The sequence below is a fragment of the Podarcis cretensis genome, assembly GCF_951804945.1.
Source record: "Podarcis cretensis genome assembly, chromosome: 8".
NCBI lineage: Eukaryota > Metazoa > Chordata > Lepidosauria > Squamata > Lacertidae > Podarcis > Podarcis cretensis.
In genome coordinates, this window is record NC_137177.1 from 16,446,795 (window position 1) to 16,468,611 (window position 21,817).

The following is a 21,817-nucleotide window of genomic DNA, read 5'->3' on the forward strand; positions in this document are numbered from 1 at the left end:
TATGTTGCACCAGAAGTGGTTTAGTCATGCTGGCCACATAACCCAGAAAGCTGTCTGTGGACAAATGCCAGCTCCCTCGGCCTGAAAGTGAGATGAGTGCCACAATCCCATAGTCGCCTCTAACTGGACTTAACCGCCATGGGGTCCTTTACCTTTTTACAGGCAGGGCTTCCATGCAAAGCCCCCCAGGTTCAGTTGCTGTTATCTGTAGGATGGATTGGGAAACTCCCATAGACCTGCCAGTGTCATAGCTAGATGGGACTTATGGTCCAATTTGGCATAAGGTCGCTTCCTACATTCAGCTTTGTTGAGAGGTCCGCACAATGGTGCAATCATTTTAACTACCCATGAAGTGAATTCCAGAGCCAATGTAATCACCAAATGCCGCTTCTCCTAAGATTTGTTCTTTCGGGGGGGGGGGGGGGTTGCTCCCTTCTGCATGATCTTAAGTCCTCAATTCAGGCACAACCCTTGTGGCAAACAGGTAGGGCAAAAGGTTAACTAAAGGGCAAAACAGATTCTTTTGTTTTAGCAACAGAAAAAGGCCCGTGTTTGGGGTGTGCCAGATACTGGCTTTACACATAGCTATTAGAATGAGAGGGGATCGCGTGCACAGGTCACAGAAGTTACATGGCCCCACCTTTTTTTGTTGTAGGCAAAAGTGGCTCAGTGGAATTCCCACCGGATTGGCTGATCCAGATCTTCCAGGAGGGAAGAGATTTTCTCCCTCTCGCATTAATACTAGAACCCGTGGACATCCAAGGAAGGTAAATTAACTTTTCCATGCAGTACATAAATTATGGAACGCGTTCCCAAAGGAGGCAATGGTGGCCACAAATTCGAATGGCTTTAAAAGAGGGCATGAGAAATTTATGGAGAAAGCTATCAATGGTTACTTAGCTGGGCCATCAGCCCAGTTTCTTCCAACGCCAGCTTTTCTTATTAAAAGACAGGAGCAAAAGCAGTATGAATGAATGCCACTGCTGCCAGGCATGCACACCTGTGCGTGCTGCATCATGGGTTATATGGTCTCTGACCACAGGGGCTGCAACTATTAACCACGTGAGGCCCCTGAACCAGGTGTTGGGCCTGCAAGGCTGCTTTGCCCCCAAGCCATGCCCCTGTGCCATACACCTGATGCCAGTTAAGTCTGGCTTGGCCCATGCGGGATTTGCAAGCATCGATCAGCAGATTGTTGGCTCCCAACAAAGCCCTGTGGTTTTGCACTTGTAGTTCTTGGGCAAAAAAAGTATGTCACCCAACAACACTGGCACGTCAACTACCTTAACAAGCAACATATTGTGGACTAGAACGTTGTGAATTTGTACACAACGAAACACAAATACACAAAACACACGGGCACCAAAGCGGCAGGGTAATGAAAGTGCAATAATTTATTCATGTGAACACCATCTGTGAAGTCTCATATTTGGCGGTAAGTAAGGAGACATGCCCCACCCCATTACAGAAAACAGATGGGGAGGAGTGGTGGGGAGAGAACAGAGCAAGCAAACTCCATTTAAGTGCAGAGGCTCATGGGCAGAAGTTGGCAAAGTGAAGCAGAATCCAGGCCAGCTTGCATTTCACCCTATTACCATGCAGGGCGGAGGAAGAGGAGGAAGGCTCTTAATCCACCTCTTCGATGGTGGGGCCTGAAGAGCCACCGCCAGCTCCTCCAGCTCCTGGGAAGCCCCCGGGCATCCCACCCGGCATCCCCCCGGGCATGCCCCCTGCCCCTTGGTACAGCTTGGTAATGATGGGGTTGCAGACGTTCTGCAGCTCCTTCTGTTGGTGCTCATATTCATCCTTTTCCGCCATCTGGGTGAGACAAGGAAAGAAGAGGTGCGATACCGTTAAGGATATTCTGAACTTTAACAAGCTCATCTTTCATTTCCCATTCTAACAACAGATTGTACATTTTAGATAGTAAGTTTTTCTTTTGTTTTGTAAAAGTCCTTTTTCAAATCGTGAGCTTTGGTCCGGGGAAAACCATTTTTCCTGTCTGTTCTAAACATTTCATATAATTGATGATATTGTAACCGGTCTGTAACATGGCTCCTTACATTTTCTATTGATTTCAATTAAGCCCACCCCCCTTCTGTAAAGTGTAGCAATTCCCTGTAAGTTGCCCATTGTCTATCCATATTAACTCTCTTTATTGCAATAGCCTCAATGGGAGAGGGCCACAGAGGTGTTTTCCTTTCCAGAAAATTTTTATATTTCTTCCAAACTCTATACAAATGCTTCCTTAGAATATGGTTCATAAAGCCTTTATAGATTTTTGCCTTCCCATACCCAAAGGCATGCATGCCAGCCTTATTATTCAATGGATTATTGAATGGTTTAGTTCATGTAAAATATGCAGGGATGTATGGCATGAGAAATGAACCACCGAAAGAGAAGAAGAGAAGTCATTGATTTAAGGTTGTTTAAATGAGTATTTTGAAATGTAATTTAGAAAATTTAACAAAAATTGTGTGTATATACACACACACACACACACACGAAAACCCTCAGCCGGTTCCAGCCTTGAAGACAGATCAAAAGGGTCTACGCTTCGGCATTTTGCTCCTGTAGGAAGAGACACTGATTTCTCTGCCCTTCCTTAGCAGCTAGCACTCTCCCCAGGAAACCAGGTTTCAGGAAAGTTAGATTTGGCTTTTCAGCCAATCTGCAAAGGAGAAGATCTATATTACGCCAAACTTATGCTCCATCACTCGGATGCTTTGGCTGCCCTCTAGTGGAACACAGCTGAACAACACAACAACAACCCACGATTCAAAGGCGAACTCAAATTGCCGCAATAAGGTTCCAACAGAAGTGGAACCGACACGTCATACTTCCACTTGTGCTGTGCCTAGAAAGCATGGGTCTGAGAAATTCTTCCACTGGCCCTGCTCCTTTTCCAAGGGAAGATCAGAACAAACAGGAATCCGGGGGAAACCCGAATTGCATTTGCTCTGATTGAGCACTCAACAGCGCTTTCCCCCTGTGGGGGAGCCGTGGAACAAGAGAAAACAAAAGCCCTAAGTTACAATTCCCAGGAAAACCTGCAGAGAAGCCATGTTGCATCTATAGCAGTAAACAAAGCTTCGCTCGCCTGTAGTTTGCTGTGCTATACCAAGGCAACTAAGGTTGTTTATCACTGGAGATCTGAAATCCTGTAAAAAAGACCAAACACCTCCTTCTCTGCCATCACACATTGCTTTACTGCAGGCATGGGGGAGCACTGTGGCCCTGCAGAAGTTGCTCCCATTACCTCTTACTGTTACCCATCTGGCAAGGGCATCTAATGGGAGCTGGAGCCATAGAAGCATAGTGTCACAGACTTAGAAGGAACCCCAAGGTCCATTTAGCCCAACCCCCTGCTATGCAGGAATCTCTCAACTACAGCATTCACGACAGATAAACATCCAACCTCTGCTAAAAAAAACCTCCCACAACATACAAAGTGCTGCAGGTTCCTCAACCTCACATTATCATTTTGATTAAAGGTAAAGGGACCCCTGACTATTAGGTCCAGTCACAGACAACTCTGGGGTTGCGGCGCTCATCTCGCTTTATTGGCCAAGGAAGCCGGCATACAGCCATGTGGCCAGCATGACTAAGCCGCTTCTGGCAAACCAGAGCAGCGCACGGAAACGCCGTTTACCTTCCCGCCGGAGCGGTACCTATTTATCTACTTGCACTTTGACGTGCTTTCGAACTGCTAGGTTGGCAGGACCTGGGACCGAGCAACGGGAGCTCAACCCGTCACAGGGATTCGAACCACCGACCTTCTGATCAGCAAGTCCTAGGCTCTGTGGTTTAACCCACAGCGCCACCCACATCCCTTCATTTTGGTTATTATTTATTAAATGTGTATACCGCCCTTCACCCGCAGATCTCAGTGCGGTTCACAATGTAAAACTGCGATATTAAAACCGCAAAATACATAGTAGAAGTAAGAGCCAAACCTCCTTGACTGCTTGCAGTATGTGCCTCATGCAGTCCCATTTACCTTAACTTCCCCCTCCTGCTTCATTGTGGCTTCTTTTCCAAACAGGAAGTAAATTCTGAGACAAGTACCGCTGCAGCTCACACCCGCTTCCCTTTGTAAGCTCACCTGGTTTCTGTCCAGCCAGGAAATGACCTCGTTGCACTTGTCCAGGATCTTCTGCTTGTCCTCCGGGGACAGCTTGTCCTTGAGCTTCTCGTCTTCTGCCGTGCTCTTCATGTTGAAGGCCAGGGACTCCAGGGAGTTCTTGGCCGTGATCTTCTCCCTCTGGATCTCGTCCTCAGCCTTGTACTGCTCTGCCTCCTGGACCATGCGCTCAATCTCCTCCTTGCTCAGGCGGCCTGCGGCACGAGAGAGAAGCCACACAGGTCAGGGGCAAAGTACTAAGCCAGGTTGGGGGGGGGGCTGCCTGCAGGTTATCTACATGTTGTCCTCCCCAGTCAGCATGGCCAATGCTCAGGGATGGTAGGAGCTGGGGCAGAGGAATCTGGCCACAGATGCTCCCATGCCTGCTCCAAATACACTGATGGTGACTGGATGACAAGAGACACATCATTGTACTGTATGCCAAAATCCAGCCATTACACTAACATTCACTAGATCCCAATCAAGGATTGATTTCCCCCAGCGGAACAGGGAACAAAACTTAGGGGTCACCCACACCTCTGTTTCTCCCATGATTTCTTTTAAAAAAGTTTTTATTTATACTTTTCAAGTTAATACATTTCATTAGTTTTACAATCAATTTAACATTTCAAAGTTTGACTTCCTTCCCCCTCTTTCTGCAGTTCCTTAAATTTATTTCTTAACATCTGCATATCCAAATTCATTTAATTTGCTCCTCTAATTATCGCCTTTAAATATATACTCTTATGAAACTGCAGGTTGTTACAATAATCCTGCCAATGTTTCCACCTGTTTGCAATTTATCTGTAAATATTGAATAAACAGTTTCCATTCTTTTATAAATTCTCCCCTGATTTCTAGTCCTGGGTTTGAGTTGGTTATTTTTCTTTAATCTCCAGAAAACCTGGTGGAAATTTGTTCCAAATCAGCAGTAAACTGGGGGGTTTCCCAGGGAAAGCAGCAGGACGAAAAAAAGACACAAAAAGAACCTCTCAGACCCGTGACTAGAAATCTTGGGGAAAAGAGAAGTGCGGATGAACACATTTAACCCCCCAGATTATATCTGAAACCAATCTGGCTGCATTCAGGCAGCACTTCATTCTGTCTTCCCCCATACTTCCTAATTCCCACACGTATTTAGGCGCCAGGCAAAAACATTCCCTCTTCTCCCAGCCCTTTGGCTAATGAAACCCTCTACGGCCTTCTAAATTTTGTGTGTGTGTGTGTGTTTGTTTGTTACTATGCTACGCATTTTTGTGCTTTGATATGGTAAGCTGCGCTGTGACCCTCGGACAAAGAAATTTTGAAAATAATAACGGCATCGCTTGGTTTATTCATTTGCAGAGCTTCACTCCCTATTCCACTGGGCTACTACTGAACAAAAAAAAAAAATCAAACCTTCAATGGAATCAAAGCAGAGTTGGCACATTGGCATGTTTGGGGTGTTGATTGGGTGCCCAGATTAACAACCACAAGGATGTGTTGTGACGGGCAAGAGCCTACAGCTGCTGTGCCGCCCCCCTTCGGCCAGCGTACTCACCCTTATCGTTGGTGATGGTGATCTTATTCTCCTTGCCGGTGCTCTTGTCCACGGCCGAGACGTTGAGGATGCCATTGGCATCAATGTCAAAGGTCACTTCAATCTGGGGGACGCCGCGAGGAGCAGGGGGGATGCCCGTCAGCTCAAACTTGCCCAGCAAATTATTGTCTTTGGTCATGGCACGCTCTCCCTCGTATACCTATTTGCAGAAGGTGGGGTGGGGTTGAGAAGGAAGGAAGGAGAACACCAGGAGGTTAGAAAGCAAAGCTTGGTTCTCCCAACGCAACCACACCATGCAAGAAACTCAGTCTGCATCCTTCGAGCAACTACACAAACCCCCCCTTCGCTTCGGTCAACTGAGTCTGTGCCATTGTTTTGGCAATGCTCGGCCTGCTAAATGCAACGCTCAGCCAACATCCCATAATGCTCCCTTGCCATGGTCACAGTCACCCCCCCCCTTACCTGAATGAGCACCCCAGGCTGGTTGTCTGAGTATGTGGTGAAAGTCTGGGTCTGCTTGGTGGGGATGGTTGTGTTGCGCTTGATGAGGGCGGTCATCACCCCGCCGGCCGTCTCGATTCCCAGGGACAGAGGCGTGACGTCCAGCAGTAGCAGGTCCTGGACATTTTCGGACTTGTCCCCACAGAGGATGGCAGCCTGGACAGCTGTGGGGGAGAAGAGCAACACAGGTGGTGATGGAGCAGTCAAGGCAACAGGCAGGAATTTAGGCCTGATTTAGCAGGCTCGTCTTATGCTCTTAAGAAGACAACTAGTTTCTCTCTAGTCGTGACCACTGTCTGTTCCAAAGCCCTCTGGAGTTTCCTCCAACCTCAGAGAAATTTTGTAAAACCACTTTGGAGAACTGTAGCTCTGTGAGGGAAGCAGCAATCTCCCAAAAACTCCTAGCACCCTTTGTCAGTTGGCATTTCTTAGTGCAAAAAGTATCAATCTGGTGTGTAGAGATCTTTCCTATTCTAATTAATTCAAGAGCATTCTCTGTGTTCTTTCTCTGTGTGAAAGAAACAAGCAAAAGGTTCGTGAGGTTTGGGTTGTTCCTTCAAAGACGCTGAGTACAACTGGCTTAAGATTGGTTCTGTTATCTCTTCTGTCAAGGTGATGCTGACTATAAAAACAGGCCAGGAGGAGCCTGGGTTTCACTTTCTGTCTCTCTTTCCTCCTGGCGTGGTGTTCTATACATAGTACTGTATGTTGAGTATTAAGGTTTTAGTTTTATTATAAGTTATTGCAAGTTAAAGTTATTGCAAGTTAAAGTAAAGTCTGCTGCAACTCAATTTCTTATGGACTGAATGTATCTGATTTGTGACTATTATGCTCATTTGCCTTCAATAGCAGTACAGCTCTGCTCGATGAAACATTAATTGCCTCAGGTCTATTTTTTGGGAATCCTGCAACGTTTAAGTTTTTACTCTGCTAACTGTACATTGGGATTCTACTCTGGATCAATACTGAGTAGAATTCCACGACACCCTTAACCAACTACAACCCCCAGGGTGCTTTGGGGGAGGCCATGGCAGCTTAAAGGGCTATTGTAGTGCTGGGTGTGGTAAAAAGATATAATGAGGACACCTCATGGAAGAGCAGAAGAATTACAACCTGCTTCTGTCCTGATGGGCAGGTGGAAGCCAACACTATTATATCAGCATTCCCAAACGGTACTATCAACACTAGACTTTTAATGCTTTGTAGAATTACGTTGAATACTGTGTCCCTAGAAGCCAGGCGTGAAACGTGGCCCTCCAGGGATCTATATGGTCCTTGGGACAGTGCCCAGGCCACAGCCTTTGCTGGCCCCATTTCTGCTTGGCAAGAAATGTATCCTTGGACCCTGCTGACGCTTCTTGCTTTCCTGGCAGGAGTGCAAATAAACCTCTGGCTTCCACTTGGCTAGAGTATCACCCACTGATCACAGGTAGTCACGGCTCAGGACCATATGAACCAACCCAGACCCTGTGAGAGGTCTGGAGGACCGCCTTTTCTGTGGTGGCTCAATTTATGGAATGCTCCCCCCAGGGAGGCCTGCCAGGCACCTTCACTACATATATTAAGGTGACGAGTGAAAACGTTTCTCTTCAGCCAGGCGTTGAGCTGGTTAACATTATATATCCATTATATATCCTTTGTGGAAAGGGGGTTATTAGTTTGGTCTTGTGTTTGTTATGTATTTTGCGTTTTTATTTTGTGAACCGCCTCAGGATCTTTGGATGAGGGGAGGTATACAGATTTAATACAGTGGTACCTCGTGTTACGGATGGGAGCCCGTCCGTAACGTGAAATGCCCGCAACTCGAAGCGCTGCATCTGCGCAGGCGAGTTTTGGCGCTTCTGCGCATAGCGGGATTCTGCACATGCATGAGCGGCGGAACCAGGAAGTAACCTGTTCCGGTACTTCCGGGTTGCCATGGGACATAATGCAAAAAGACACAACATGAAGCAGACGCAACACAAGGTATGACTGTGAATGATAAAGGAGTTTAAACGTGTTGCTCCACCCACTCAAGCCTCTGGCCCCACCCTTGACTGGCATGCAGCTCTTTGATTGACAAAGGTTCCCCACCCTTTGCTCAATACTTCATTGCCCTTTCTTTGGTATGCAGCGCGGTCGGTTGAGTAACAAATCCCGATCGACTGCTTCACCCTTACAATAATTCCAGCACCAGCGTGAACGTTAAGAGCTTGGCTGCTGCATCAGCCCAGTGGCCCATCTAGCCTAGAATCTTGTTCTCAGTGACCAACCAGAGGCTTATGGGAAACCCAGTGCTGTTTTTCTAGAAAAAGTGGTGCCAGAACTCACCCTGCACCCCACCCCTCATTGTCTTGGAATGACATCACCTGAGAGATGCCAGAACTGAGTTCCTGCAAGTTCCGGCTGAAAAAAAAGCCCTGTGGGGAAAACCCAAGCAGGAAGCTGAGGATACCAGACCTCTCAGCATCTGAGGTTTCCAGCAGCTGGGAGAGGCAAGCATGCTACTGAATACCAACAACTGAGGCAGAATACATCCATCAGGGTTAGCGGGCAAAGTCAGGCATCTGCTCAGGCCCCAATAACTGGCATAGGGCCCTCTTCTCATTTTTCAGGAGGCAACTTAAGATGGTTAGATGATGGAAACCAGCTGCCTCAGAAAAGCTGCAGCAGTTACGGAAGAGGAGAGCCTCTGGGTCCCCTGCAGGGACCTGGGTTCTTGGAACATACCTAAGAATACCAACCCCTGATATCAGCAGCACCGCCTGCAGGACTGGGCAAAAGGTTTATCTACTAGTCCAGCATCGTGTTCTCAGAGGGGGCAGCCAGATGGGAAGCCCAAAAGCAGCACCCCCACTCTCTCCCGCCATTTTCAGCAATTATTATTCTGTCTCTGACAGAGGAAGGCAAAACTTAGCCATCGGGCTTCTCCCCACTTGTGTTTCCTAGAAGGCTGTCATTTCTGTTCTGGCAAAATACAGGACAGGGCGGCTGGGGGCGATTCCCCACCCCCATCTGGTGCTGCAGTGGCTTCAAAGCAATCCATTAAAATCTACTGCAGCCTAACCGGGTGGCCCCCTCTGGAATTTCTCTCTCTCACACACACACACACACACACACACACACACACACACACACATGTCCATCTTTCTGGGCTACATGAACCTTTCACACATCCTTTCCAACGTGTGCATTTGGAAAGGATCCCTAACTTGGCACTGAGACCTGAAATACGGGACAGAACCGTATCAATACAGGACATAGCATTTTATATCAAAGCATGAGAAAATCCTGCATTATATACAGGACATGTGGCAACCCTCGTTTCCTAGCAACCGGCATTCAGAGGCCTACCACCTCTGGCAAGGCTCTCTTACCTGCGCCATAGGCCACTGCTTCATCAGGGTTGATGCTCTTATTGAGCTCCCTGCCATTGAAGAAGTCCTGCAGGAGCTTCTGGATCTTGGGGATGCGGGTGGAGCCACCAACCAGCACAATGTCGTGCACCTGAGACTTATCCAGCTTGGCGTCCCGCAGGGCCTTCTCCACGGGCTCCAGGGTGCCCCGGAAGAGGTCGGCGTTCAGCTCCTCGAAGCGGGCCCGTGTGATGGAGGTGTAGAAGTCTATGCCCTCGTAGAGGGAGTCGATCTCGATGGAGGCCTGGGTGGAGGAGCTGAGGGTGCGCTTGGCCCGCTCACAGGCGGTGCGCAACCTCCGGACCGCCCGCTTGTTGTCCGTGATGTCCTTCTTGTGCTTGCGCTTGAACTCCGACACAAAGTGGTTCACCATACGATTGTCGAAGTCCTCGCCGCCCAGGTGGGTGTCGCCGGCCGTCGACTTCACCTCAAAGATGCCGTCCTCGATGGTCAGGATGGAGACGTCGAAAGTGCCGCCGCCCAAGTCGAAGATGAGGACGTTGCGCTCGCCGCCAACCTACAGGAAGGATGGACCAGCAACATGTAAGAAGAACCGCAGCCTGTTTTGGGTGGAATTCCAGTGCCTTGAACTAAAACTAAACACACAAACAAAAATTCCACCACTTAACCATGAACCAAAGAACGGGACTCAATTGCAGACCTAAGCTTGGATTTTTGTCAGGATTCTCTCAGAAGATTGCTGGGAACTGTAGTTTCGTGATAGCCCTTAGGACCACGTTCATATCAAACATGTAAAGCACTCTGATACCACGTTAAACAGTCGTGGCTTAATTCAAGAATTTGGTCAAGTGGCAGGATTTAAACTGAATAAGTCAAAAACTAAGGTATTAGAGAAAAATTTAACAGTTATTGAGAAAGAGAGGTTTCAGAATGAGACAGGTTTAACTGTGGTTAAGAGTGTAAAATACTTGGGGATTAATATGACAGCTAAAAATATGAATTTATTTAAAGACAACTATGAGAAATGTTGGAAACAAGTGAAAAAAGATTTAGAAACTTGGTCAAATTTGAAGCTTTCTTTGTCTGGTCGAATAGCAGCTATAAAGATGAATGTATTGCCTAGAATGTTGTTTTTGTTCCAAACATTGCAAATTGTGGATAAGATGGAATGTTTCAAGGGTTGGCAGCAAGACATTTCTAAGTTTATCTGGCAGGGCAAAAAGCCCAGAATAAAATTTAATATTTTAACTGACGCAAAGGAAAGGGGGGGATTCGCCCTGCCAGATTTGAAACTTTATTATTAATCAGCAGCTTTCTGCTGGTTAAAAGAATGGCTGCTTCTTGAGAACACAGACATTTTAGATTTGGAAGGTTTTAATAATTTTTTTGGGTGGCATGCATATCTGTGGTATGACAAAGTTAAGGCTCATAAAGGTTTTAAAAACCATATTGTTAGGAAAGCATTCTATAATGTTTGGATTAAATGCAAAGATTTGTTGGAGAACAAAACTCCAAGGTGGCTGTCACCAATGGAGGCAAAGGCATTGAAAAAGCTCAATACGGAGTCTAAATGGCCAAAATATTGTGAAATCTTGGAACAGAAGGATAACAAGTGGAAATTGCAGAGTTTTGAGAATCTAAAAGATAAAGTGCGAGATTGGCTTCACTATTATCAAATAATGGAGGTTTATAAGTTGGACAGGAAAATTGGCTTTCAGGTGGAAAAATCAAAATTAGAAACAGAACTGTTAGAACCCAATACTAAGAATTTGTCAAAAATGTATAACTTGCTGTTGAAATGGAATACACAGGATGAAACGGTTAAGTCAGCTATGATTAAGTGGGCACAAGATATTGATCATAACATTATGTTTGCTGACTGGGAAAGGTTGTGGACTACAACTCCTATCGTTCTTGACCCTTGGCCGTGATGTGAGTGGGAGTCCCAACAACAGCGTGTAATGCCTTGAGAGAGAATATTATGAAAATGATCTATAGGTGGTACATGACCCCAGTCAAGCTTGCAAAAATTTACCACTTATCAGATAACAAATGTTGGAAATGTAAAGAAAATGAAGGTACATTCTTTCACCTCTGGTGGACATGCCCAAGGATTAAGGCTTTCTGGGAAATGATATATAATGAAATGAAAAAGGTATTTAAATATACCTTCTTGAAGAAACCAGAGGCCTTTCTCCTGGGTATGGTTAGCCATGTGGTGCTAAAGAAGGACAGAACGTTTTTTATGTATGCTACAACAGCAGCAAGGATACTTATTGCAAAGTATTGGAAGACACCAGATCTACCCACTCTGGAAGAATGGCAGATGAAGATGACAGACTACATGGGACTGGCAGAGATGACTGGCAGAATCCGAGACCAGGAGAAAGAGACAGTGGAAGAAGATTGGAAGAAATTTAAAGACTATCTTAATAAACATTATAAAATTAATGAAGGTTAGAATTGACATGGGTTTAAAAACTATGTGGTTTTCAGGGGTGTTGATTATGGAAAAAGAATAAAATTATTTAAAAATATGGGAAGTAAGGGAATGGATTTGCTGATTAGATAATGAAATTGGAATACAGAAGGGGGAGGTGTGAGGATGTCGGGGAAATTAGGTTCAAGAAAATAAGGATGGAAATTATACTTGTTTCTTTTTGTTTTTTGTTTGTGTATGTTTTTATTGTTAAACTTTAATAAATATCATTTAAAAAAAAAAAACAGTCGTGGCTTCCCCCAAATAATTCTGGCACTTGTAGTTTGCCGAAGTTGAGGAGAGTTTTTGGGAGAGCCCACTCTCTCTCTCAGAGAGTTAGAGTTCCCAGAGTTCCTTGGGAAGAGGGATTAAAAGTGCACCGGGAATTGTAGTTCTGGGAGGGGTATAGGTTGGTCTCCTGTCAGCACCCTTAAACTACAATTCCCAGAATTCTTTGGGAATTGAAAGTGCTTTAAAGGTATGAATTTGACCCAAGAACTTTCTGGGATCTTCTGGCCTAGAAGTGAGGGAAACCTGCGGCCCTCCAAGCTGTTGTTGGGACTCCCACTCACATCACGGCCAAGGGTCAAGAACGATAGGAGTTGTAGTCCACCAACACCAAGGGGTCACAGGCTTCCTGCTCACGAAACATAAATGTTGTGTCCTCTCCCTGCAATTCACTGTCCTGGGCTTAGTCCAAACCAGCAACATTGGGGGGGGGGGCAATGAAACCCCTCCTGACCTTTTTGTCCAGGCCATATGCTATGGCAGCTGCCGTGGGCTCGTTGATGATGCGGAGGACGTTGAGGCCCGAGATGGTGCCAGCGTCCTTAGTGGCTTGTCGCTGGGAGTCGTTGAAGTAGGCCGGGACTGTAATGACGGCATTGGCAATAGTCTGTGGCGGAAAGAGGGAGAAAGAATGGGAATTAGAGGACTGCTCTTGCCCCCTTTGTGTTGTTGGTGGTGGGTATTGTGTGGAAGGTAGAGAAAATAAAGGGGGAATTCAAATTCGCCTCATAGTCCTTTGCTTCTCCCACTCCACATTCCAAGCTTTTTGTATGTAAAAGGCCCAGAATCAATTCGGAGAACTGCCAAAAAGACCCAGAACCAGTGTACTGGAATTCTGGAGAGCAGCTGCTGGTCTAATATATAGACCAGAGCTTCCTGTCACCATTGCTCCCCAGTCATAACAAAACCAAAGTACAGTTGTACCTCGGTTTTCAAACAGTTTAGTTCTTGAACGTTTTGGCTCCCGAATGCCACAAACCTGGAAGTGACTGTTCCGGTTTGCGAACTATTTTTGGAAGCCAAACATCTGATGGGGCTTGCGATTGGCTGCAGGAGCTTCCTGCAGCCAATCAGAAGCCGCCCTTTGGTTTCTGAACATTTTGGATGTTGAACGGACCTCCGGAACGTTTTCCGTTCGTCTTCCAAGGTACGACTGTACTTTAAAAGGCAACTGCTCACTTTCACTCCTTTCCACTTATAATTCATTCCCTTCCAGCTGGAATTTAAGACAGTATGCTCCTTGTGGCAGCGATCTATCCTTTTGTTTACAAGGCTCCACAAACTGCGGTTGGCACCAATAGCACAGTGGGCCAAATCTTTTCATTTCTCCCACCCTAGGACCAACTTTAACAGACGGCGGGGTAACACTCCTGATGCCTGAGGAAGATTCTGAACATTTCTATGCCGTTTTGGTGATTTATCACCTTTCAAATTCAGATACACAAAACACTCTTCTCCCACTACATTGTGGAATTTGGCTTTCATGATGTGTTTTGCTCTCGTGTTTCTATATTACCCATTCTACATCTATTTGGAAAACACCACCTCTGTACTGATCTGATGTTTCGTAACTTTGATTACGGAGCTTACTTTTCCAAACTTTTCATTTTACATTATTACTATTTTTTAAAAAAAGCTTTATAAAAATAATCTGGCATTAAGAAGACTGAACCCCCCACTGACCAAGCTGGTGAGAGGAGTTTTCAGTCCTGCTGGCTGCAGGGGTTTCCTCCACATTCCCAGCAGGATTGAACCCTACTCCTTGCCCATCTGGGTGAACTTGTTGACACTTGTAAGCTTCTTTTCTCCAGCTCTGGAGGGTAGGACTCGAACCAATGGCTTCGAGTTACGAACAAGGAGATTCCGACTAAACACCAGAAAGAACTTTCTGACAGTAAGAACTGTTCGACAGGGGAACAGACTCCTACAAGAAGTGATGGACTCTCCTTCCTTGGGGGTTTTTAAGCAGAGGCTGGGTGCCCATCTGTCATGGATGCTTTAGCTGAGATTTCTGCATTGCAGGGGGTTGGTCTAGAGGACTCTCATTATGCCTTCCAACTCTACAGTTCTATGATTCTATGAACTGGAACCCTCTGGCAAGCCCAAATTTGCCCACAAGCCAAAGGTTCAACCACCCCACTGGCATAAGCAGTAATAATCCTTCACTGCAGTTGGGGTCAACATCCCTCACGCTGCCCACCTTGCCCAGGTAGGCCTCTGCAATTTCCTTCATCTTGGTGAGAACCATCGATGAGATCTCCTCGGCGTAGAAGGACTTTGTCTCCCCTTTGTACTCCACCTGCACCTTGGGACGACCCCCGTCGTTGATGACCTGGAAGGGCCAGTGTTTCATGTCTGAGTGGACCACGGGATCATCAAAACGGCGGCCGATAAGGCGCTTGGCATCTGGGAAGAGGAGAGGCAGGGAAACAGTAATGAGAGCCTCTGAGGAATAACAGCTTCCCTCAGGGAGCTAAGAGATGAGTAACTCAAGAGCTCAATTATTCACATGCACTTAATCCACGTTCCCCTTCCAGGCTCTCCATGCCAGCAGGGGAAAAACTGGGCAAAGCAAGAAATGTAAATTTTCCGAGCACAATTCAAAGTGTTGGTGCTAACCTTTAAAGCTCTAATTGACCTTGGCCCAGTATACCTGAAAGAGCGTCTCCACCTGCATCGTTCAGCCCGGAAACTGAGGTCCAGCTCTGAGGGCCTTCTGGCGGTTCCTTCACTGCGAGAAGTGAAGTTACAGGGAAACAGGCAGAGGGCTTTCTCAGTAGTGGTGGAACGCCCTCCCTTCAGATGTCAAGGAAATAAACAACTATTTGACTTTTAGAAGACATCTGAATTCAGCCCCGTTTAGGGAAGTTTTTAATGTTTCATGTTTTATTGTGTTTTAATATTCTGTTGGGAGCCGCCAGAGTGGCTGGGGAAGCTCGGCCAGATGGGCAGGGTATAAGTAATAAATTTATTATCCTCCTCCTCCTCTTCCTCCCAAAGGACCTCTTTGGAAGGATGCAGCGGGGTCCCTCAGCCCTCGGATGGAGCTTATCACCCCTCCGGATGGTGTGACAAGGCCTGGCGGCCAGTTCTTACCGAAGACGGTGTTGGTGGGATTCATGGCCACTTGGTTCTTGGCGGCATCGCCGATAAGGCGCTCTGTGTCCGTGAAGGCCACATAGCTGGGGGTGGTGCGGTTGCCCTGGTCGTTGGCGATGATCTCCACCTTGCCATGCTGGAAGACGCCCACACAGGAGTAGGTGGTCCCCAAATCAATGCCAACAGCTGGACCCTTGGACATTTTGGCTGCAAGGGAGAAGGTGACACACCGGTGACGTCAATGCAAGAAGAGACAACAGCCCATTAATTGCTTAAACATACAGAAAAGTGTATTGGAGTTCAGCAGCATCTGTTAGAGCAAGGATCCCGCCATGTGTGCAAAACATCTGCGTTGGCTGCGGCTCCCTGCTAGAAGCTTTGGGGAACGCACTAGACAAGGCTCTGGGGAAAATTTAACCCAGACATAATCCAACAAAATCTTTCCAGGGGACCACAATGCAAACCGGCTACCGCTGTTCACGTGCAAGAGTCTTGGACATGCTTGCAGGAGTCATTATGCCACAATTTCCTCCTCTCCCTACTCCCCCCAAAGCATTAGGATCCTTCAGCTCCCAAGTAGGGAGAGCAGGATGACGCAGGGAGATTGGCGTTAATGGGCTGGCTTAAAATCCCAGCAAGAGTCTGATGCGAGATCGCTTTTTGCAGAATGCAAACCTGAGAAATCACACTGCATTGGATCCATTGCTACGGGTTGGAAGACTGAGGAACTTCCGAGTATCCTGGTGGATCTTTAGAATAAAATACCAAAAAGCGTCCCTATTAATAAAGAACAAGGTAATGGGCAACTTTCCATGCCCAAAAGAATATGATCATCGCCAACATTACTTTTTGTACTGCCGTGCTCACGAAACTGAAATTGCTTCAGTGTGTGGCAAGCGTCTTATGAGAGCTTAAAGGGAAGTCGCCACACCAAAAATTCAGAGGTTACAGTTCGTTATAGCATTGGCACTTCCTGTACTGCTTCTAGCACAGCACATGCTGGAAGCAGTATGGGAAGAACCCCAGAGCCACGTGAGCTGGAAAATCAGAAATCTGGCAGCAGATCTATTTCACAGAATCAGAGTTGGAAGGGACCACGAGGGTCATCTAGTCTAACCCCCTGAAATGCAGGAACCTTTTGCCCAACATGGGGCTCGAACCCACGACCCGGAGATAAAGAGTCTCATGCTCAACCAACTGATAAAGCTATTTAGGGCTAAAGGGGAAAAAAGCTTGCGAGCTTCCAAGATGCAGATGACTAGACCTTGCAGAGTGCTCTGCACATGCTCAGGGGCACTCTGTAGCCGGCTTGCCAATGCACAGTGCAGCCCCAGAAGTGGAAGAGCACCAACTGCCAGACAAGCTGGCTTCTAAACAGAGAGAGCGAAGATGGCACGTGGTTACAAAGAGCAGTAGGGAGAAGCAATCTCAGCTGCAAATGAAAAACAGAGCAGGAGATTTGAGGTGCCTCCCCCCCCCAGCACCACTCCTAGCAGCTCCTACGGGAGGGCAAGGTAAGAAACACTGGGACTTGGCTGCAGCCAAGAAGGATCTGCTTTCAGATTAAGCCCCGCGTTCAAAAGTCATGGTGTGGGGGTCCAAGAATGGGCAGTAGTTAAGCAAAACAGTACTAGGTCCTATTCTCGGCTTCAGGGCATGCTTGGCAGGGCTGCTGGCAGTCTGAAGGGCACAGCTGTTGCTCAAGATCAGATTATATAAAAAAAAACTACACACACCAGTGGCCAACTCTGCCCCAGGTCGTTAAGGCGGGGTGGGGTGGGGGTGGAGACAGCCGTTTGGGGCTGGGCGGCTGGACTTTGCAAGAGTCTCGCGCCATGCTGTGCGCTCTCCCTCCTTAGCCTGTAAAGATTTTTCGAGAACTCTGCTACAGAGAGGGCTCCCAGACTGCGGAGGAGCAGAAGACGGCTGCAGTGAGCCAAGCCAAGAAACCGCAACAGGCGAAGGAGCTCAGAAACCCTCCTTCCTTCTCGCTCCCCAAGAAAGCCTCTGCTCCCAGGACCACCCTCTGGAAAAAAAACATCCCCACTAGACTTCCCTTCCTTTCCTGGAGCTTTTTTTTTTTTAAAAAAAAATGAAAACCAACCCCTGGAGTGCTAACCATAGCTGTCAACTTTTCCCTTTTATTGCGAGGAATCCTATTCGGAATAAGGGAATTTCCCTTTTAAAAAGGGAAACCTTGACAGCTATGGTGCTAACTTTTCCATCCCCCTCACTCAAGACACTAAATACATAGAGAGGCAAAAGTGTCAGGGCTTCAGCAGTGTTCCAATCTATTTTGGAGCAATTTCCAGTTTAGGGAACAACGTGGAGTGCCTCTGGGCATAGTTAAGAGTGTGTTCCCCTCATTTAAGTCTCATCCGCCTCCAGACATCTGGGTTTTCTTTCAGGGGTATGTGTGTGTGTCCTTTTCTGTCAGTAGATCTGTGCCTCAGAACCACAGGTGGCAGGCAGCGTTTAGGGAAAGGATGGGGAACCTGTGGCCCCCCCAGATGCAGCAGGACTACAACTCCCATCTTCTTCGGAGCTGATGGGAGTTGTAGTCCCATGATACTTGCGGAGGGCCGCAGGTGTCCCCAACCCCTGGTTTGGAGTGACAGAGCTAGGCCTGAGGAAATCCAGGTTCAAATGTCCAACCAGCTACAAGGTGACCCAGTAATCTCAACCAAATCACTCTCCAGAGGAACGCGAGACGCTGCCTTTCTCCTGACCATTGAGTGCCAATCTGTCTGCATTGGTTGGCAGCAGCTCTCCAGGGTTTCAAAATGGGAGTCCTTCCAAGTCTTACCTACAGGTGCTAGAGATTGAACCCAGGGCCTTCTGCACAGCTCTTAAAAATCAGTACTGAATGGGAAACCATGCACACGGGACAACAACCTCTTGCTGTATATGCTAAGCTCCTGAAACAAGGCCCTATGTTATTTTACATAAAATATTTCTGCCAGGTCGAAGGAGGCACACACCTACGTCCCACCATTTGACGCTTCTTTTGAACACCAGAAACTTATGCTTTTATGCTCTTGAGGCACAGAAACGTGTTCCCTTGCTCTATTCCAAGCGCGGATTGTTCCAAAGCAGTAGTTAGGACACATGAACAGCCAATGTTTGCAGATGCAGTCTTCTGGGCACCCAGCCAAGCCTAGGAATATCCCCAGAAGAGTAGAGGAAAAACTACTCTAACCACACTTAATTGGAGGATGGGATGGAGCACCGACTCCCATCTCCCTTCCAGAAAAAAGGCACGTGTTCACACCTCCTGGGCAGCCAGTTTCCATTGGCTCCATTATTATTTTTGTGGGGAGGGGGAGCTATCCTACCAGGCTCTACGCCCCACCCACCCCTGCAACCCCAAAGAAGGCAAAGTCAGACAGGCACCTGAGGAAACCAAACACTCCACCCCTTTCAAGTCCCTTCCAAGAGGTTTTATGTGCGCTTGTCATGCACTCTGAATTCATTCAAATTAAGCTACCATCTAAGCCAGTGTTTCCCAACCTTGGGTCTCCAGCTTTTTTTGGACTACAGTTCCCATCATCCCTGACCACTGGTCTTGCTAGCTAGGGATGATGGGATTTGTAGTCCAAAAACAGCTGGAGACCCAAGGTTGGGAAACACTGATCTAAGCAATAGCCAGCTTTAATCATACACTGAAATCAATGGGCTTAAGCAACTTGGCAGCAAACCTTAAACCCTGTTTACCTGGGAGCAAACTACACAGAAATCAATAGGGCTTACTGCTGAGTAGGCATGATTCGCACTACGCAGTAAGTTGGATATTGCCCTTTGCAAATGAAGTTGTCATATGCAAGTATTCAAAATACTGATTGCACTTGTTGCAGGAAACTTCACCTAACTGAATCCTGTTGCCTTTAAATGAACAGGAACAGTTCTCCCAGCCATCAGTTGGCAACTGCTATTTTTTTTTTTTTTAAAAAAAAAAAAATCCGCTTCAGTTCTAACGTGAATTGTTAAGAATCTACTCCCAGGGCAATCTAAGATGTACAGCTGTCTACAGGCAGATGTTATTCATAAGTACACACCTATTTTAAACTCTTTATTACTCTTTTGGGGGGAAACAACACAGTCCAGTAGGGGACGCAGGTGGCGCTGTGGGGTAAAGCCTCAGCGCCTAGGGCTTGCCGATCGAAAGGTCGGCGGTTCGAATCCCTGCGGCGGGGTGCGCTCCCGCTGCTCGGTCCCAGCGCCTGCCAACCTAGCAGTTCGAAAGCACCTCCGGGTGCAAGTAGATAAATAGGGACCGCTTACCAGCGGGAAGGTAAACGGCGTTTCCGTGTGCGGCTCTGGCTCGCCAGATGCAGCTTTGTCACGCTGGCCACGTGACCCGGAAGTGTCTCCGGACAGCACTGGCCCCTGGCCTCTTAAGTGAGATGGGCGCACAACCCCAGAGTCTGTCAAGACTGGCCCGTATGGGCAGGGGTACCTTTACCTTTACCTTTAACACAGTCCAGTGCTCTTTTGAAGAACCAATTAGACAGAAAAAGATATGAATCAATCCATACTTTATTTATTTTAAAGATTCCAAACCACCCAAATGGATTCTGGGATGGTGGGTTGTTAGTTATTGTTATTAGTAGCAATACCACCAGACGGTGCAAGGAGTTAAACCTTGCAAAATAGTCACCAGTCAGTTCAATGGAAGCTGCCCAGAGAACTGCAAGTAACGGGTGTTGTCTGCCTGTAATTTTCCACGGTGAAGCTATAGTGGGCGCTTATATTTAGAGATGGCAAATATCCACCTATTTAAGTTGCTCCAAACTGAATGCCTCAACATCCAACGATGGCGTTCTGGTACTCGCCAACGAAAGCAGAACCCAGGCGTCCGGGCTCAGCGCTACTTTGCGCTGAATTAGCTATAAATCCTAAATTCCAGGCACGCCTGCTTGCATTAAGTGCCAGAAAACGTAACTGCGCGATCCTAAGAGGATTTGCAGTCGCACAAGCCGGTCCTGCACATCTGAAGCGAGCCTTCAACAGCGGCCACTCCTAAATTAAAACTGCATATACGGTATAGGATTGCGTTTAGGAACAAGCTAGAAATAAAACCCGAGCTGCGTTTGCAAGGGAGCAAGCTTTGCAGATTGTTCAATGAGAGCAAGTTCTAAGTTGGAACACGATAAGGATCCTGTAAATAAAGCGTCTGCAAAGTCCATAAGAAAAAGGCAAACAGGATCGTAACTTCCGCAGCCCATTCCAAATTAGCGCACACAAAAAAGTGGCGAAAGATGCGTTCGTCGCCCCTCCCCAATTTGGGGTGCTGGCTGGCCCCCAAATTCCAGCGACTCGTTTCCAAACGCGACCAACGGCGAAGCTCAGGTCAAGCCCTAGAACCAAACCCGTGTTTTACGCCGCGGTGCAGCAAAGCCACTCTGCACTATGCTCAGGGGCACTCTTGCACTGGAAATGAACCCATCCGCTCCACAACGGAACAGCAGCAGTCCGAATGCACGCAGCCTCTTCGCTTTCGCGCGGTGCAATCCACAGGAACGACCCGCGCTTGGGGATCCCTCCTGCGAGGATCCCCCGCGATCCTTACTGGAATCCGAGGGAGCCCGCCCCAGACGCCTGGCTGCAAACGCGGGAAAAGTGCGCAGTTGTTGAGAGACGCCAAACTTCTGCTCCCACCCATGCATGCACATAAACAATCTGCAATAGAGCCATATATACCTTATGCAAGATGCAGCCCTTTTCTTCTGACAGCAACTGGAAATAACAATTGGAAAATTTGCTATCTATATTGAAAGTGCGCCGCAGCTGCAAACAACTGGAGAGCGTCGGCACGCGCGCGCCCGCCTGCTACTCCCAGGCTTTATATGCAGACCGCCCTCCCCGCCCCTCTTATTGCGCGCGCTAGTGCATTTTTCTCTTCCCCCACCCCGTTTAAGGGCGATGACACTTTGCAGAAGCTTCTCGACTTGGCTGCGAATCTGTCCAATCCGGGCCCGGCTTGGCTTGTCTGTCAAAGAGGAAAGGGGCTGGGCCAGGCTCCAGCTGTCTCGGCGCGGGAGTGGAACTTTCAAGAAGCCGAGGGAGGGGCGGATCCGGTTTCGCGCACCCACCCGCCCCGTTTACACGGCAACCCGGAGTGACACCCGGCGCTCCATAAATAAAAAGTTTCCCGTTGGAGCTATGAGTTCAGTTTCTAATTTTGCAGTTGGGGTGCGAGGTTATTTTTAGGGAGAAGGGCAGGTGTGGGACAGGAGAAAGATTGAGGATCGGTATAGAAGACCACCTGGAGAGCTTATGGCCAAAGTTAGGGTTGGTTTTGTGTGTGTTAGGGGGCTGCAATGTTTGCTTCTCAACTCTCTGAAGGGTGTTGCAGAAGCAAGAATCTGCATCACCAGGGCATAATTTGTACGGGTGTGAAAAAGCACCTCTGAGCATATGCAGAGTGCTTG

At 47.5% G+C, this 21,817-nt stretch overlaps 1 protein-coding gene across 2 annotated transcripts; it reads right to left on the reverse strand.

Moving 5' to 3' along the window:
• Positions 1 to 1,371: 1,371 nt before the first annotated feature.
• LOC307221501 (heat shock cognate 71 kDa protein-like) lies at positions 1,372 to 21,244 on the reverse strand. Of its 2 annotated transcripts, none has more exons than XM_079986031.1 (9): positions 21,087 to 21,244; positions 15,384 to 15,593; positions 14,488 to 14,693; positions 12,742 to 12,894; positions 9,521 to 10,076; positions 6,126 to 6,328; positions 5,664 to 5,862; positions 4,106 to 4,338; positions 1,372 to 1,818 (listed from the first exon to the last, which is right to left on the reverse strand). In XM_079986031.1, the coding sequence occupies exons 2-9, from the start codon at positions 15,586 to 15,588 to the stop codon at positions 1,627 to 1,629; spliced, it is 1,947 nt and encodes a 648-aa protein (XP_079842157.1). In that variant the 5' UTR covers positions 15,589 to 15,593; positions 21,087 to 21,244; the 3' UTR covers positions 1,372 to 1,626. The 2 variants fall into 2 exon arrangements, with proteins under 2 accessions (XP_079842157.1, XP_079842156.1); XM_079986030.1 differs by lacking the exon at positions 21,087 to 21,244 and adding an exon at positions 20,956 to 21,061.
• Positions 21,245 to 21,817: the final 573 nt, after the last annotated feature.

What these genes read in the sequence shown, in the direction of transcription:
- LOC307221501 (XM_079986030.1), bottom strand. Translation starts at nt 21,058, where the DNA reads ATGTGCATGCATGGGTGGGAGCAGAAGTTTGGCGTCTCTCAACAACTG. An exon ending in AGCAGTGGCCTATGGCGCAG is followed by an intron (nt 6,329 to 9,520) that starts GTAAGAGAGCCT and finishes TCTCCCCCACAG; the next exon opens with CTGTCCAGGCTGCCATCCTC. An exon ending in CCTGGCTGGACAGAAACCAG is followed by an intron (nt 1,819 to 4,105) that starts GTGAGCTTACAA and finishes TGTCTCACCCAG; the next exon opens with ATGGCGGAAAAGGATGAATA.